General features: G+C 41.3%; 1 protein-coding gene across 12 annotated transcripts in view; it reads right to left on the bottom strand.

The window, feature by feature from the left end:
* The window catches only part of LOC120895332 (zwei Ig domain protein zig-8-like), a 54550-nt gene extending 38097 nt beyond the window's left edge, over nt 1-16453 (bottom strand). For 3 of the 12 annotated variants that reach the window (XM_040298593.1, XM_040298603.1, XM_040298604.1), the window contains exons 1-3: nt 16273-16453; nt 8712-9142; nt 7274-7324 (exon numbers count right to left, since the gene is read on the bottom strand). In XM_040298593.1, the coding sequence (XP_040154527.1) occupies nt 7274-7324; nt 8712-8793 (133 nt within the window). In that variant the 5' untranslated portion in view covers nt 8794-9142; nt 16273-16453. Of the gene's footprint in view, nt 1-7273; nt 7325-8711; nt 10570-15383; nt 16102-16121 lie in introns of those variants that run through there. The other 9 variants (XM_040298598.1, XM_040298595.1, XM_040298594.1 and 6 more) reach the window with 9 other exon arrangements.
* Nucleotides 16454-18376: the final 1923 nt, after the last annotated feature.

Genomic DNA, 18376 nt, shown 5'->3' with positions numbered 1-18376 from the left:
GGTTGATGGTTCTTTCGATATCGCAAAATAGGTGCCGTGGCGTCGAAAGAACGTTAGTTTGATTGAAATGATTAGCTTTAGAGATGGATGTTTGGAATGTGTAGTAGGTTTGGGTTTAAAGGGTTTATGTAGAAATGTTTGGCGAACATCAGTGGGATTTAACCATTTGGCTCATATTTGGCATTTGTATGTTTTCAATGCTTCATTCGCGTACATGAGATAAGCACTGTTGAGCTTGTTTGGCAGCATTCTGTGGAATGAACTGCGCAATAGCGATACATAATATCATTAACTAGGAGATGCAATGTTTTAAATAATTATTTACAATATTTTGACTATTAATTGTTAATGATACAATGAACTAGCTTTTTTGTGCGCTCCTTTCAGGAAATAATGATCCGGAACAATGCAACAGAAGAACGGATTGGACATTTTCCTACCCATGTCATCTACCGAATATTTTTCATCTTGTTCGGACAAGCCACTTTTTATTGAAGTCGCTCAATCGAGCCGCTGACACTTGGATAAGAGTTCGAAAAGTTTATCTTGACATGGAGTTGGAAGCAAAACGTTTGCCTGAAAGCGTTTTGTTGTCGTGATTAATTGGGCATGCTATTCCGAAGCACCTGATGCTGGGTCAGTGAGGCGCAGCAACTTTGGACAGTTGAATGTCAAAGTTTTTACTAAGTAGAAAATGAAAGCGAAAATGTTGTTGAGATTTATCAGCAGGACCGGTGCTCATGACGGGTAGATGCTTGTTTCAGTGTTGCAATCCACGGTAAATAAAGTTTATACACACCCTTGTTGGGATAGCTTTGTACAAAGAGATCATAAAATTTAGACATCTATAGCTTACTAAATTCGTAGAACTGCTAGCAATTTATTTGCATTTCGATTTTTCATCCACGTAACGTTCAGTGGAAAACGATCCAAGCATGCGTCCCCTTGCAAGAACTAGTTACGCTATCGATTCCAGCGGGATCAGGATGGCGAGGAGGAATATCCCGAGTGCAGTGAAAATTGATTCTGCAATCGAGTTGCTTCGAAATTCAATATGTTGCCTTGGTCACGGATCGATGGGGACAGCTCGTCCGATGGCATCAACTGTGCATAATGTAAATAAATAGTTGGCACAGCTGGGATAGTGTCTGCCACAGTGTTAAAATCATGTCAGATGCTGTGTGAGAATGTGATTGAAATGCAGTACTTGTTGGATGACCGGAGAAAAACATGTCAGTATCTACCGATGACCTGTCCGATGAGTGGTTTTGTTGGTTGCAAAATAATCACAAGTATCACGCTGATAATGAAAGTATCACGTGGGTAGAGTGTAGGTTTACTTGCTGTGCCATGGTTGTGTAAAGTGTAGCTTTTGGGCGGGTATCTCTAGCGAGGCTTGTGGGAGAGTATCAAATTGTAATTTCGTAGAATTGTAATTAAAAATACATTGTTTAATTGCTGACCACTTGCTGGTTCAGCATATACGAACAAAAAGTGTTGACATTTCTATTTTATTTAAAAAACAAATGGTTGATTGTTTCTCTGTATTAATTGGTTCATATTGTGGAGAATGTTCCAATTACATGACTCACCGTTGTGCCTATGAGCAAACATTACCTAGCGAGATGGAAACCTGAACTCATCTTTTCAATGCATTATGTGTGAATACGCGATATGGATTCGAAAGAGCTCTAGATAATCATTTCTCCGCAGCATTTGAAGTATTCAATAAATGACTATTATTAAGTATTAAAGCTATTGCTGGTGATAATCTTTACTTGCTTCGAGTGTCTTTCCAAAAATGTGCGCAATTTATCTAAGAAAAAATAAAAATATTCTGTCAATCCTAGACTTCGTTATCTTTTCTTCGGTATTCGATTTAAAGCACTCCAATACATACTGAAAAAGAAGTGAAGAAGTGATGAGTGATGTAGTGATTTTCGGAACCGAATTCAAGGATTAAATACTTATCTTATTCTCAAGCAAGGATACAAGTTTCTACTAACTGGCGTAACGATCTGTGCCGATCAAGCCTACACATGCATTCGAGACTTATTAAATACCACGCACCCGAGTCCTTGATTCCTTGCTTCGGGGGGACAGTATATATGAGGCTTGAACCCAAGACGGGCATGCTGTTAAAACGTGCAATTTGACGATTGTACTAGATGATACCACGGGCCCCAAAGGATACAAGTTTAGTTATATGAAATAGAATAGAATTTGTATTTTGATCAAATTACAATATTATACGAGATACGATTTAAACAAATGTACACCATAGCTAATGAAAAACAAGCAGACAAACCTGTGATGCGTGTGACCATGCACAGTTGGCTCGGCGATTATTTTTATTGGCTATCCCATCAGAGTGGGATCATCATAAAACATTGTAATCAAATATCACAGCAGTAATCATTTGCAATCAGTAGGTTGTCCAGTATCCTGTTGCCGCTACCCCAGGAGTGGAGATAGAGAGCAAGAATGTCTCACAGCTTTTGGATGGCCGATGTCGTTAGCCTTCTGCATTGGTAATCATCATAAATCTAAGCATCTGAAACAGGCTGTTTCGCGAAGTTAACATGGTCGTTGAATTTTGGTGTTTCGTTGTACGCGCCAAGGACATGCGTGTTCGAGGCGCCCCCAGTCGGCGCAAGCCCTACAGTGTCGCCGTACATGCAGACGACAACGGGTGGCTGTTGCACGAGGCCGGCATGATAAGCCGGCGGAGGGACGACGCGTGAAGTGTTGTGCGTAAATTTTCCATAAAATAGCGATAAATTATCCCATGCTTGTATCCTTTCGCTTGGTGTTGGGGGATTTTGGGACAGCATCCCGAAAAGGTCAGCATTGTTGGCGTGCGAGCATAGACGCAGTTGTGCTAGAGCACAATTTTGTAACGCAATTGTTTGGCACACGACTTGTGCGACAGTAGTCAGCTTGTGTATGGCAGGGCGATGGAGAGATGGCCAAGATGGTTGTTTGTAAAGGAAGAGATAAAAAACCTTCTTTCACGGCTAACAACTTGCTTAACTCAATGATTTGTATACGAGAACGAAAATGGAAGACCGGCGATAGACTCAAAAATATCGTTGATTTATGGTGCGATCTATTTTCTGAAAATTTCTGAGATATTTTCTGCAATTTTAGAGTTATTGCAATGAGGATGAAGTATTCACTTGGCTTAATTAAAATGAGTTATCTTTAAACATGACGTAGCATCAATGTAAATTGAAAGTTAATTGTACTAAGTCTTACTAATTTAAAAATCTCTTCGATTTCTACGATTATGAAGTGCTTTAATCGGAAGGAAAAATAGTCCGATTTCCGCGTCATTTCCGTTGCACGCCGATTGCATTTTTTACCTTTTAACTGATAAAATGAAGTGTTCTTCAATTGTTGCTTAATCCACAGATTATGCTCTTTTCATGACTTTCTTCCGTTCATTTTCACAGTTAATTGCTCAGAAATAGCTATTATTAAGCCATGAAGGTGAAAATAGGTAATTTTAAGACTTTAGTTTATGTGTGCTTCGTAATTAAGGTTTAATATATGTTTTACTTCACCGACCTAGACCTTGATTGTGGGGAAGAGCAATTGTTTACAAACGATTACAAACTGTTTCGAATGCGTGCAGCAATAAAAACTTATGAATAAGAAATTAATTTCAGTCATTTGAATTGCTAACGACAGGTGTAGCTTGTGGTAATGTATAATTCGAAAAGACTCGTACCATCAAAGAGCTCGCCCTATTGCATTGCTGTTCTTGCCGAGTATAATCTTAATAATGAAATAATTTCAAACAAATAAATTAATTGTGTGTATTTGTCTTTCGTTCTAATTTCCTCCCATGGTCACAAATTGTAGGAAAGTCACGGTGTTAAGTTTGGTTGCAAATTCATTTATTCCCATTACCGGGCATATTCATCCACGGCAAAATACAGCACCGTTCCGTTCCATTCGCCTGTCAGTGTCGCGAATTACGAAATGAAATTTGTCCTCTTAATTTTGTCTCATTTTGCTACGACGGCTTGAATTTGTGGCTCATTCAGTTGAACCGGAAGCATCGAAAAGAAATGGTCCCAGCGAGGAAGCGTGAGCCGCATGGACTGAAGCAATTTACGTGGCATGTTTGTCAGACACACCGAGCTGTCTGTTTGAAGCATTTCTTTGGTCGGTGCTGGCAGTGTAAGCGGGGAATGATTCGTCCTTTCAGAATTGCACAATTGACATGCATAATCTAATTAACGACTAAATTAAACAAGCGAAAAAGTTTTGCTTGAAGGTATGTCGTCATTTTTCATTCCACCTCTTTGCTCATTCTTTGGACACTCTCGGTGCCGTTCCGTAGCGTTCCTGGGCGGGGGCTTGGGAACTGAATTTAAATACGTTAAACTACGAGTCGCTCCAAGTAGCTAGATGTTGTACCATGCTCTTTTCAAAGGTATTCGGCTACCGTAACTGTACTCGCACCATCATGCTTTTTCCGAGGGGTGCAAACCAAAAGAGTGTTACCGGCGTGTGCAAGGTGAGTGTTTCCGGAAGGAAAAATACTGAAATGAAATTCGAAAGGATCAGGAAAGGGATGTGCGAAGCTCAATTTACCCGAGAGTTTGAGGTGAAGTGTGTAGAGTGAGCAAAAACGGGAGATGGTATGAAAAGTTTTGTCACTGAGTTGTTTTTTTCCCATCGATGCTTTGCTACAGTTGCCAGCATTGGTTCAAACGAAACCGGATCCTTTTAGCTGGAATGAACGCGAATGTTACGGGAGAAGAGTTCCCATTTTTTCTCTCTTCTACTCCGTTGATCATATAGTACAGAATTAAGCACAGTCTTGAGGAAGCAAGACATTGGTGCTAGCGGGAAACAATGGAAAGGACGGACTTGAAGCGAATCTAGAGACAGGAAAGTTTATGAACACAATTTTCTCCGAGTCAGGCGAAGAACATTCACATGGTATTATTACATGTAGTGAGTGTGTGTGTGTGTGCATTGGTGTGTTTGTGCGAAAGCGATAATTATGTTTTTCAGTAAAACCGGGAAACCGTTAAATTTACTTTTGCAAAATGCATTGGGCTAAAGTGGGTCTTCAGACGAATGTAGGAGGAACGGGCACGATGCTTGCACTCGTCGTGAATGGTAGTGCATCTTTGAAAGACGAAAGAAAAGATTGTGGAAAATTGTACGACCGTTGAACACGCTGAACGCCGGTATGGCGTTGCTGAGAATCTTGTTGTAACTAGTTTTGGCTCAGCTTCCGTTCATTTATCTAGAATGTTGGTTAGCGCTACCGGTGGAAAAATCACCAAAAAGGATTAGGACGACGCGAAGCACAGGAACAGGTGTTAAAATGGAACCATCGTCAGAACTTATTCATGTCAGCGTAGACTACGTGAGGGCAGGAACATGATTAAAGCACGCTGACGCTATCCCGCGGTTGCGCTATTTATGCTTGAGGAAATCCAATCTCAAAGTAAAGCAAAGAGGATGCAGACAGGAGGATTGGTCAGGCAACAGGGATGTCGGTTAGTTTGCTCACTAACTCTGTGCTTGTGTATGTGTATGTCGATAAAAGCGTATTCGCTGCAATGTGGCAACAAGGATGTCACTGAGGGATACCTCGTGCAAGTAAACGTCGAGCGAGAACCTTACAAGATCAGTTATCTTTGAAAAGGCAAGGGTCTAGTGGCAAGGAAAAGGGGTTGGCAAATTAAAGCCTCGAACGGCAAGCTGGGCTAGCAGCATCGGTGTCATCAAGGCGAAAGGAAGCTCGCATGGCGTTTGAATAGCGTCGCGCGCGATAATGCAATCAGTGGCGTTGCGGTTTCAGCTGAATGCATCCTTCATTGAACGATGCAACAACGGATAGCAAAGGTTGATTATACGCTGAAAAAATCTCTTTAGCTGTGATCGTGACGTTGATGGCAATAATATTGTATGTACAGGAAGGAACTACAAAGTATGAACGAGACTACGCCGAGAAGACTATAACGAGAATGTCAAGAGATAAAAAAGTATAGTCATACTGAAAGAAAGTGGACATTTTTTTAGAATGCATGAGCAACACACAGCATCTTAAATAACGAAACTTTAAATGGAATGTAAATAAAAATGAAGGTGTAAGCTTTTCAGTGCAAGTAAAACGTATATGTCTAGTTTGCTATGTTTTGTGATGTGTTTTGTTGTGTCAGAGAACAGTTGCTGTTTGCAGAACATGCACTAACCATAAAAAAGAGAGAAAAAACTGTGCTACCTATGAAATGTAAGGAGCAGCGGGAGCGAAATTTGGCTTAAAACGGAAACATTTTATGAGTGAAAAAGCAATAAAACGCGCGTTAGAAGCGGTGGCGAGAAAAATAATTTCCATGTTTAAAAAGGCGCATCGGGAAACGGCTACTGTTGGCATTCTCGCAAACAATGCTTGGTTAAAGCTCCTGCATAGAGCTGCTATCATGCCCCGAAAGGACAGCTGAGACCGACCATACTGAAACAATTAGGGAAATAATTTTTATTTGCCAAATGGGAGAATGCGCATATTGGCGGTGTGGCATACGACGTACGTACGACGGCGGGTAGCAGCCCGAAGACAAAAACGGGAAGAAACAAAACGGTTGAAAGTCACACTCCAAGAATACATGAATTAATTATCATAATCAGCTCCGTTAAAAGGTTGGCATTATTTGCCTGCTGCGGCGTTTGGGCTGGCTGGCTGTTTGGGTGCCATTTTTGTGTTGTTTCCTTCATAAGTCATTTTTGCCGGGCCGTTTCGTGGTTGTAGAGCGCTTTGAGTTCGTTTTCCGCCATTCAACACTGCCGGAGAAGCTTTCGGACCGACGAAAAGCCGTTGAAATATGAGTCGTTGATAATGTTTCATGTTTATGATTAGCCGTAAGGATATTGCATTTTTCATGGCTAGAAAGTTTTGGTGGAGGTTGGTGGAGCTATCAACATAATATTCGTGTGAGTGTTATGCTAAGCAATGCAGTTTTAAAAAGGTGCTAAGCGAATGGTTATATGTAGAGATATAAAGCGAAGAGTGGAAAGCTTTGGCAATGAGTTTTGGATTCCCTTGTCATTGTATATAAAAAGGTCAGCGTGAAAGGCACTCAATCTGCAACATATCTTGCAGATATACGAACGCTATCATAAAAGGAATAAAGGAAACCGCTATTCTACCGTCAAAATGAGCGCTAGCAACTACGAAATGCAAGCAAGAAGCAATTTGACGCAAACGCAAAAGAAGAGAAGTTATAGCAATATTCTATATAGGTACCTTCGCTGTTATCCCGATTTTCGTCCACTCTAATGCTGCCAATGGTTAATTCTGGAGAGAAGGGAATAAAGTTGTGAAAACAGAGCAGGAAATGAGCAATCGTCGATAGTGAGGGAGAAAAGGATTAACAACAATGAATTGTACTAACTAATTGCATTAATCACCGTTTCATTGTTCTATAGGCATTGAGCAAATATTTTTTAATGTAACCCTTAGTTAAACATGAAATTAAACTGTAAATACGAATGAAAATATTTTCCGTTCTAATGAAAAGTAGAACAACTATTGAATCAAAATGGGGAGAAGAAAATTGTTTGAAAAAAGGAACTAAAGTCAAATTTCAATTCATCACAGTCAATGAAACTTTTTCAAAAATGAGATGCTAAACAGGCAAAGGGTTTTGTGTAACATATTTCATATTATTGTGCTTTCTTTAATGAATAGTTCAGTGGCAAAGTTAGAAGGCATTAGAAACACAAAACTCGACTACCAAAAGCTTTAGGTTTACGTGGTCTTACATTTCATAACGTTCTCTTCACATGTATTTTTTATATTGTCTTTTCACAACTTTTAATGCAAAATGTTTGATTTCTGTATTGTAATCAATCACGCCCTGATACAAACAGACAGTTTTCATAGTACATTTCGCCAGAGATTCAATATTGTTTCACTGTGAAAAAGAAGTATACGAATGACAAAAGTCACGAGGAAGAAATATTAGGTTGGTTAAAAAAGATTTCGGGCACGTCGTTAGGGGTCTAAGTAGCGTCATTAATCATACCACAAAGAGCTATTCATAAAATGTCATGCAATTTCGTCACGGGTCGTCGTAAAGTCGACAGGTATGCGTGCCTTCCGTTACTCGCGATTAGTATGATTTGTACTTGTAATGGTGTTAGTGTGTGTTTGTGGATGTAAAACTGTATGCGTGGAAATGAACTTTGCCTAGCAACGCAAAATGTAGATAATATAAAATCAATGATGTGTTTGGTGCGGGATACAAAGAGGTAATCCGAAATGAAATGGAGTTTACATTTTCTAAACAAACAATATTATGAACACTTCGGATAATAGCTAGTAATGAAAAAACGTAGGTAAACATAGTAACTAATTATCAGTAGCAATACAAGCAATCGTTTGAACTTGGAAAAAATGAAATTAATTGATAGATGTCGCAATCCAACTTAATGAATTGATTATAAACTGGTTACTGATTCCGATCAACCAACAATAGGTAATTGAAGAGCAAACAACGAATACTCTCAGTTAATGGCAGCCGTTCGCGATTAAATCAGAGTATGTTTGAATTTTAGTATTGTTTAATATAAAAATAAGCATTAAAAGAAGTTCAACGCATCAAGCACATGTTAAAGTATGATCATAAAGTACATGTTGCATATGCTTTCTAAACCTAGTTCAGCTCTGTTATTTTGCTTACCTGTGCTCCATATTAGTAGTAGAAATGTCGTAGAAAATGATGCCATGTTTTTCCCCGTCATTTTACTTCCGCTCAAAGTCATCTTTGACTGCGTGGCGTTTGCCAACAGTGGAGTGGTTCGAGTCAAACCACGACAGCAACACTGCCGACGGTAAAATCAACAACAGCTCAATGCATCTACAGGGAACTCGCTAACAGAAACCTGGGAGCGATGGCGGAGACTGCATGAGCTGTTTACGCGTTTTTTCATCATTTTTCACATCACATAAACACACATACACACACACACACAGACAAATTCACAAATACAAACTCGCGAAACACTTTCGGATTGAGGTGCAAAGCGCCCCGTTTGGCCTTTAAGTATGGGTTGACTTTCCCAGTATTGTCGTCAGCTGCTTACCGCACAACGATACCACCGGACACGGTTGCTAAGTAGTGAAGGAGTACACACATGAGAACATACCAAACACACATACACTCATGAAAGAGCACATCGAAAGCAAACAGCTTTTCTTTTTTAGGGAGGGAAATTCTTTCGCGAACAGGTTGCACGTCCATGAGCATAGGGTGTGGTGGTAGGAAAATTCAAACACTTTTCACCTGACAACAAATTTCTCACATTGTGCCAATCTGAGCCAGACGCTTTTTACGTGCGAGCTAAATATACATTTTTTCACACCGTAGGCGTCCTTTTTGTGGCCCTTTTTGACGGCTGGGAATTCGTTTGCATCGAGACTGAAGGCGCTTACACTCACTAACACTTGCTAGCATCACCGGATGTATTGATTGGTTCTTCACTGAGGCGAGACCGACTTTTAACACTTTTGATTTCTGATTGGAAGATTTGATGATTGCTAACGTGTTCCCTAAGCGACACTGCCATCAATTTCGATAAATTGCACCAGACAGATCGATTGATTGACAGATGGAAAGGACATTCATATTTCGTCAGTACTTAATGGGGTATCGTGGTGCTGTGTGGTTGTTTGTCTGACGTTGCCCTCGTGAATGTGATGTTCAAAAAGCAACCGAAATAGCAACCGTTGTTCGGTTTGCCATACGGTTTAAAAGATCTAGCGTTTTTGTTGTATCGATCGTGTTGTGCTTTAAAGTAACATTCTTGGCAGAAGAGTCATACAGTACGATTTTTGTAAGAAACCTAACCTAAAAGAAGATAGTGTATATCATTGTGGTTCACGGTAGTTTCCTTAAACATGAAGAAACTGTTCTGTCACAGATATGCAGTACGGTACGGTGCTTTAAAGAAACGCTGTTTTTGTAAGTCAGTTTAACCAGTCTATGCTTGTCGATGAGTGATGCCGTGCGTATCGTAAGGGCTGGTGGTGTCTTTTGCATTAGCCCGAAGCTAGAAAGAAGAATAATCATGTCTGTTTTTTAAGTCGAGTTCGTCTTTTGGAAAAGTAGAGTTTGCATCAGGACAGCTTTCCATCGCTTACTCGTCTCAATGTCTAACGTCGTTGTTTTGGATGTTATTTCCTCAGCCCTCTGCTGTCATAATTTAGTTTTTTTCCGGCTGTCTGTACGATTTTCGGGAAGTTTCGTTTGGCTGAATCCATGTTTTATCATGTAGCAAAACTGATGGTACTATATTGTTGGTTAGTCCTTAGCCTTGGTGGTTTGTTGATCGACAGGATGGGGAAGAAAAAAAAGAAATCTCGAATATCAAATATAGATCCTCTCGTACACTGCAACTTAATCGCTTCTTTCGCATATGAGGTCCAAACGCTTAAAACTTGAACATGTGACTTGAATGAGAAACTATGTTCTTGTATTTCCAGTCCGAGAAATCGATCTTTTTTGGTTCGTTCAATGGTTCCTGATGATCATCAGTGAACTGGAAAAAATAAAGTATAATAAAGGCATTAGTTGAGACAGAAATCGCATACAATAGTGTCGTTTATGTTAGAAAAAGCAACACAATACATTTCCAAAATTTCTATCATTCCGGAACAAATCAGATATTGAGGTTTCACTGACTATGACGTATATCATAAAAAAATCTACTATTCATGGATGACGTATCAGCAGCAGTAGGAGTTGTTGTGAACACTGTTGTTGACATGAAACAAGAAAACCGCAATGTTTTTCGCGGCCTGGACTGCCAACTGGCGGGAGGATTCTTATCATTCGAATAGCAACGTCTCGGATACACGGTGTAGGGCTTTCGAAAAACGTCGATGGGTACGCATTTAACCGATCGCTAAATGGATATATTTGGCAAAGGAATAAAAAAATCGATGCGATACATTAACATTGCCATTCGTTTGTTGAGGCTGTAACGTAGGAACATTAGCAAAGATTCGGCAGGGGAAGTTTTCTTTTCCTTTGCACAAGAAATGGAAACCATTTAGCCCTAACGAGAGCAGAAATAAAATAAAAATCAATTTAATAGCTTTCCTCGGCAAAAAGTTGGTCCCAGTACGGCAATCGATTGTAATAAATATAAATAAAAGCACTCAATCGCTCAATCTTTAAGTGCTTGATTTGGGGTTTTGTCTGCACGCTGTAGGCCAAAAAATTTCCAAAGATCGCTATCGATTTCGTTCAGCCTTAAGTGTTCTCGGAAATAAGTCATATATTTTGAACTTTTTCCCTTGAGGGCTTTATTAATCGAGAAATATCGGAACATCTGTATCATTCAGTGAGCTTAAGGCTTGTCTAGAACGCTCAAATAGCGGAAGATACTGCGAAGGGAAGGTTTGTCACTAAGTGTTTCGCGATTGATTGTAGGTTTTATTGTGAAATAAAATGTTGGTGATTTGTTTTCTGTACAGGTTGGAAAAACAAGATGGGCATCGTTGTTACTTCTAAAAATGCTGCACTCAGTTCGGAGCTATTTCATTTATCAATTCATTTACCCGCTCGGGCACCACAACACACCCGCAACACTTAACCGAACCATACGGAACCATCGACATAGGCAGCCTCTAAATAAGCTTAATTTATTTGTAAGTCAAGCACAAACTCTGCCTGTCGTAGTGGTTTAGGTACGTTGAAGTATATAGAGAGGCCGGAATATAGCAGGAAAAGTTAGTAGTGTGTGAGCACATATTCGAGAGAGCGAGGCTAGGGAGTAAAGGAAGGTGGGATGATATTTGTGGCTTTGGAAACTGAATTCGGATTCGATGTGGTGGAAATTTATGGGTCTGTTGATTGAATGGACTTGGAATTGATCGTAGAGTTAATTGCAAGGAAGAGACGTAGATGTTTATGGTTTGATGGTTTCTTGAGGGCGTAGATTTGAGTGGTTACTCGGGACACGATCGAAGGTTTTTCACAGGGAATGAAATTAGCTACAATTGAACAAAGTGGAGTGGATGTTTGTATTCTAATAATTACTGAATTGCACTACATAGTTCACATTTATGTGACTAATCAAATACAAACAACATCAAGTTCGTTTGAAGTAAATGAAAACTTCAGGAAAGATAAGTTGGAATCGGTCACATTATAATTGTTAATATGTTTGTTTCTTGTAAGCAAGCTTTTGGATGTAGTTCATGTTTATTAAATATTTGAATATTGATGTGATACAATGTTACAAATAAATTTACATCTCTTGTATACTATAAGATGAAAATATCACGTGTTATATAACTTGATCTGTGAGCGATAACGTTTGTTCGCGAAAAAGATATTCATGTTGCTTACGAATAGTTATTCCATTACAATGTGTATTCTTGCTTGAAGCAAAGCTGGTTGTGCTCAGTTTCATTCAACAGAGAATCCTCTTTTGGCCAAAAAATCAACAAGAAAGCAACGAAAAACCGAACGAAACGCAATGGCCCAAGGGAAAACTGTAAATTATATAAAAATACCATTTTATTCAATTATCCTTGCAATGGTTAGCAACCCTCTCTGATGTCTGTCGCTCGCTTTTTACAAGATGGTTCCAAGATTTTGGGGCAACATCCCTGGGCTTCTCATACATGTGTGAGGATGGTGCACACTGCCACATACAGATAAAAGGCATCAAACCCACGCACATGCCCATGAGACGATGGGGCTGCGAGTATTTTATTTTTTTCACCGAGAGCCCGCTATCCTTAGCGAACGTTAAGATGAGTTGAGTCGTTTTCTTCTTTACCATTCTGGCAGGGGGTAGAATGACAACGTTTCTCGCATAGCAATTGGCAGTAGAAGCGAAGGGAGGGCTTGGAGACGGTTTGCCAACGGAAGTCGCTTGTTTCGTCTGGAGACGGCGAAGTGACAGTGAATGTGCTGCTAACTGACGTAGTGCCTGTCACTTTGAGCCACTTTGCAGTAGCTGGAGCAGAGTAGAAGTGTCTCCTGAAGTGGCAAATACTGCCGAGTAGCTAGACTAACTGCACGGTAGCCCATGATCGTTTTGCTGAGGATGGCGATTTGACGAACTCATCAGCAGGCAGGCGACTGCAGTGTCCCGAAGGACATTGAGCCACCATGAACGGTTCAATGATGATGTGTGGGAAATGTGTCGGAATGCAACGATTGAATTATTCTTCTTCTTGTCGGTTCTATTCGTTCACTGTAAATGCAACGTGGCATGGGGTTCGTGAAATGTCCCGTAGGTGGTTTCAAGTGGTTTGAACACATGGAAGTATTTTTTTCAACTGCATCGAACCGATTGTACCACGTGTGCGTCGTGTGGACATCTGTAAGTGAGTTTCCGATTCGATGGACAGTCGGTTTAGACTGTACCATAACGTGATATGCATCTCTACTCGGGGAAAGGGAATGGGCGTACCCAAAGGCCCATCGTAAGAGCGGTGGGAAGAAATTCAATCCATAACCCAATCAATCACTCCTATTGTGCAGCGAGCGAGCCACTCACAGAGTGGTTATTTCCTTGTTCCGGGCCTGTTGGTGCCAGTGCGTTTCCGTGCCTGAGGACATGGAGGGATTTTTATTTACTCAACCAGTTACCGGTTACCGGCTCATTTCCACCGTTACCGCGCCACTCTGGTGTGTAGATCGCCCTTGTGGTAAGCGATTTGCGACTCGACAAGAAAGCGAACTAGATGTGCGATTGTGTGTACGGTACTAACTTTGCCGTATCAGCACACACAAGCATACATACATGCATACATACAAACCATGGCATAGCGCATTCTAGGTTAACCCCCTTGATGGAGGTTTGCTTGGACAGGCGGAAGCACATGGGTAATTGAGTTTTGATGTGTTCTGCGTTTGAATCCAGTTTTTCTAACTGATAGCTTAGGAAAAATCGTGCTCAAAGCTCAAGAGGCAGAAGGGGGAAGTTTGATAAGAAAAGATAGAGCTCTTGCTGGACAAGTTTTCCATCAGCAACAGCAATAGTAACAGTAGCAGCAGTGGCGGCAACAGCGGGTGTAGTAAATTTATCACACGAGGCCACACGCCCATCGGCGTTGGCGGGGGAAGAAAGAAAACTAAACAGAGACACCATGGGGCAGGGACAGAGCTGATGGATCGATCAGGACACAAGCATCCTGATGAGCTTGAGTGCAGTACAGTCTGCCTTCAAGTTGATTCCCACACATTCCCCACCAGCTTGGTTTAATTCTGTCGATCCTGCCTGGATGCTTGTTCCGATGAACAAACGAGTGGATGAAGAGAGCGGAAAAGAAAAGAGCAAAGCGACCTTCGCACAACAAACGACCATAATTCATAGCGGCGTTTGGTCCGCAGTGGACAGTTCCGGGAAGCTGTCCGTGATGGAAGGACAGCTTGCAAACGGAGAGCGTACGCGAGATCCTCGTTGTTCACAGGCCTCCTGGTTTTTTGGTTATATTTTTTTTTGTTTTGCTGGCAATGTTACGTATTCACCATTGTGGAAAATTACCGTACTAGGCCAAATGGGTGGAGAAGTTGACCAATGTAGGCTGGTGAAGAGTTTGTCAAGGGAGGCGTTCGTCCCTGTCGCTGCCACCCACCACGGGAAAAAAGGATAATTGAGTTTTCATGGTTAGTCGGTTACATCAAGCATCTGTCAGGCGTTTGTTTTGTGAGTCAATTAAAGAGCGAAGAAATTGTTTTCAGTGACTTTGTCCCTCGGGGACGGGGTTTCACTGTGTACTGAGCGTGTGAGGGAGAATCCGCTACATGATGGGAGTTAGATTGTGTGCGATGGAGTGAAAAGCAATTTTAACACAATACCGAAATTAGAAAACCAATAACTCTCATGGCGAAGTGTGAAACGAGTAAATTTGGCATTCGTTATGAGGGCAGGTTGTGGTTGAATGGAAACCACGCCCTACGTGAAAAGAAGCATAATTTGAAAAGCTTCAGTGTATATCTGTACAGTCTGTAGTGTATCGCAAGCATAAGACGCGAAACAGCCTCACCCTTAACGCAATGAGTGTGTGTATAGAAACATCAAGAACAAAAGTCCATTACCGCTGGAGCGGGGAAAAGATAAATCCATAAGCGATTTGAAACATTTTTACTCCTGCTTGACCGGCGTCATGTAATAGAAACGTTATCTGGTTTGTATGGCACAGAACCGCATCCTTGTAACGAGCGAAAAGTAAAGTTTATCGATTTTATGTCCATCCACCAGCTCCAGCTTAGCCCGGCGTGGCACGTATCCCTTCGGTAATGCTCGTCTGCCCTGTCTTTATATAAACAAACCTCGTAGCTTCACATGACGTCCTACTTAAAGTTTCCTTTTCTCAGATGCCAGCTTACCTCGCCCAGTACGATGCGTTTTACGTTCTATCACGCTCGGCCATGCCAGACCACCACCGTACGAGAAGTCATCACACATTAAAATACATAACAAACACGGCACCCCTGGGCCTCGTCGATGGTATGGGCGTGAAGGCTGGAAGTTTCTTTTGCCCACAAACTTAGATCAATTTTCGCACAATTTAACTGCCATTTTCGTGTCGTATCCTCGGCATTGCTCCCGGTATAGCACACAGATTCTGGGCTACTATCACCCTGCTATTCGCTTAGCGAGGAAAACATTAGAACACAACCGCTTTCACTGTATCACACCTCACCGTACCACTTCCGATTTGGCAGAAAACTTTCCATTAAGTTGCAAATGCCTATGGAACCGCTTGGGCTTATTAGTGTGTGGATCGCAATTGAAGTTATTTCAACACCGAACTCATGACACAACCAGCGACGGCTTAGCTTACGCCGTTTTTACCCTTGTCATCATCTTCGCTAAACTAAACAATCCACATAGCACACACTCCATTAAAGAAAAACATTCGTGCCCATTTTCACCTCACATTCAATGACACGTTTAATTTGTTTTTCTCTCACAAGCTGCCACCTTTTGTATCTTCTTTTGATGACATGGTAATGAGGAATAATCCAGCAGATGCAATGTGTTAGCCTTGCACCGTTGCCGTGTGTGGCGATACCCGGCTTGCAGGGATTATATTTTTTTACTTGATTCACTGAAAAGCACACCTTTCACGCACTTCAGGACGAACGATCGAAAGAAATTTGTCATATGCCCGTACGAAACAGCCGTAAGCTATATTTACATAATCAATGTATGACAAAACAAACTTTCGGTACACTACATGATAAGATGCTGCGATAGGTAACTCAAGCGTACAATCTGAACGTTGATTCCGGGACGATTGCTGTGCGGGACTAAACGTGAGAAGAACTATTACGAAAACATCGCTAACACCCACGTCTACGCTCTTGAAGGTGGTGGGTGAGAGTACGTCACAAAGGAGTGCCCAACAATGGCTAAAACACACGCGTGGGAACGAATGTACTGATCCACGGTTACGGCGAGACTGGAAAGGTTCTAAACATCCGTTTCCGCTCGAACGTGTCCCGAGCGGAAGAGCGATGGATCCGAAGCCGGCATTCGCCGCGTGCACCATACTCGTTGGACATGCGCTGTTACAAAAGAGTAGCTCGAGGCACATATACGTTGACTCGTGTTTTCCTTGGTTCTCTCTCTCTCTCTCTTTCCCGATGGGTGCAGAGTTAGATGGAACAGGTTGAAAGCGGTTCACAACTTTAAACGGCGGCTAGGCGGCTCCATTGGAAGAGGCGGCTGACTGGAAGTTAAAAACAGATTGTGTGCTGTGGGATTCTTGATGCGAAGAATTGATGAAGCTTTAGATTCGTCATCATCCATGGATATGGGTTGCGGATGAGAACGATGCGATGGTAAGTGAGAGAGAGAGAGAGAGATCAGAAGAGAAGTAACTATTCCACTTGTCTGGTTTCGTATAGCCGGATTAGGAGTGAAGCTACTAGTTATAGAGAAAACTGTAGCAATATGAATAAATATGTTAGGATGGTACTAACAATCTTGTACGATAAGGAAAGAGAAGCAAAACGATTTAGAAAGATTAGTGTTAAATCGATAGAAGTAATTTGTTGAAAAAGACTTACCCCGAAGAATACGCCTAAATTTATGTCAAAAGTGTAGGTGGTAATCTTGATGGGATTATGTTGTATTTGGCAAAGCAAGCTATGCATCTGGCATCATGGGTAGCAATATTGAGGTATAAACTGTAGCGAGCGTTTGTTGAGCATGCATTTACAAGCCTTACCTTCTTGATGCAAATCACATCATTTTCCTGTGACGCTACATAACTTATGATCGATCCTAGTCTTTTGCCCTGTTCAAATATAGAAAATGAGACTTTGCTTTTGAGAATTTGAACGGTGTTTGATTGGACTAACCTCTGCATGCAGCAAGTGACAGTTAAAAATCATTTGAAAAAGGCTAATCTTGTATATCAATGCCCAAACTAGAAATATACTGATGGAATATCGTGCTTCGTAAAAAGTGACAAAAACAGCTCGATAGAAGATGTATATCGCCATGATGCCATAAAACACGTTCACAATACAGTATCCTGAAAACTGCAAACCAACTGCATTATATACTGATGGGTTTAAAAGCAATTATCGGCACACGTACCTCAAACAAATAGCGATTGCTAATTTTCGTAGCAATGCTGTGCAGCTCTTCGTAGATCAATCCCACGCGCGCGATAAAATCTTTTCGCAGTTTGATTTCGGCGTTACTGCTTACTTTTATCATGCGCCTTCCATAATTTGGTCGCAGTTTATGGAAATCCTCATCGCATAGCTGTTTGCTGTCGGGATAGACTGTTTTGGGTAATCGACATTTCCCGTTGTACCACTTGAAACACGCGTGCTCACCTGATATGGCTATTAACAGCACTCAATCTGTAGCGTATTTCGTAAACTTCTGCGTAGAAAATGCTAGTGATAATGATCAACGAAACGCCAACGAGGAGATGGCCGACAAACATAGGTATGTTGTAAATGATGTTCGTCCGTATGAATGCATACACTGAGTAAACGATTGCACTGATAGTGCATAGTGTCAGTAGAATCATTTGGTTCAGCTGCTCACTGTTGCGTATGGAACGAATCCGATGAGCACCTAAAGCGATGATCTGCTTATCGACCGAGCGAAATGCGTTCAGCAGCTCCGTGGTCCAACCGCCCCGATACACTCGTTCCGTCGCAATTAGAATCAAATCGCAGAAACCTAATTCAAGGATGATTTTTCCTGCTATGTCTACAGTTTTCGAGCCAGTGTAGGTGTATACCTTAGGGTTGAGCACGTTTGCGACGGAAAAGTACGTGTACACCAGTATGTTCACGACGTAGAAACAAACTCCCGACCAAGAAAGTGTTGCCACGAAGCCATCGTTCGT

The sequence above is a fragment of the Anopheles arabiensis genome, chromosome 2 (assembly GCF_016920715.1).
Source record: "Anopheles arabiensis isolate DONGOLA chromosome 2, AaraD3, whole genome shotgun sequence".
Classification (NCBI taxonomy): domain Eukaryota; kingdom Metazoa; phylum Arthropoda; class Insecta; order Diptera; family Culicidae; genus Anopheles; species Anopheles arabiensis.
This window is presented reverse-complemented; position numbering and strand designations above follow the sequence as displayed.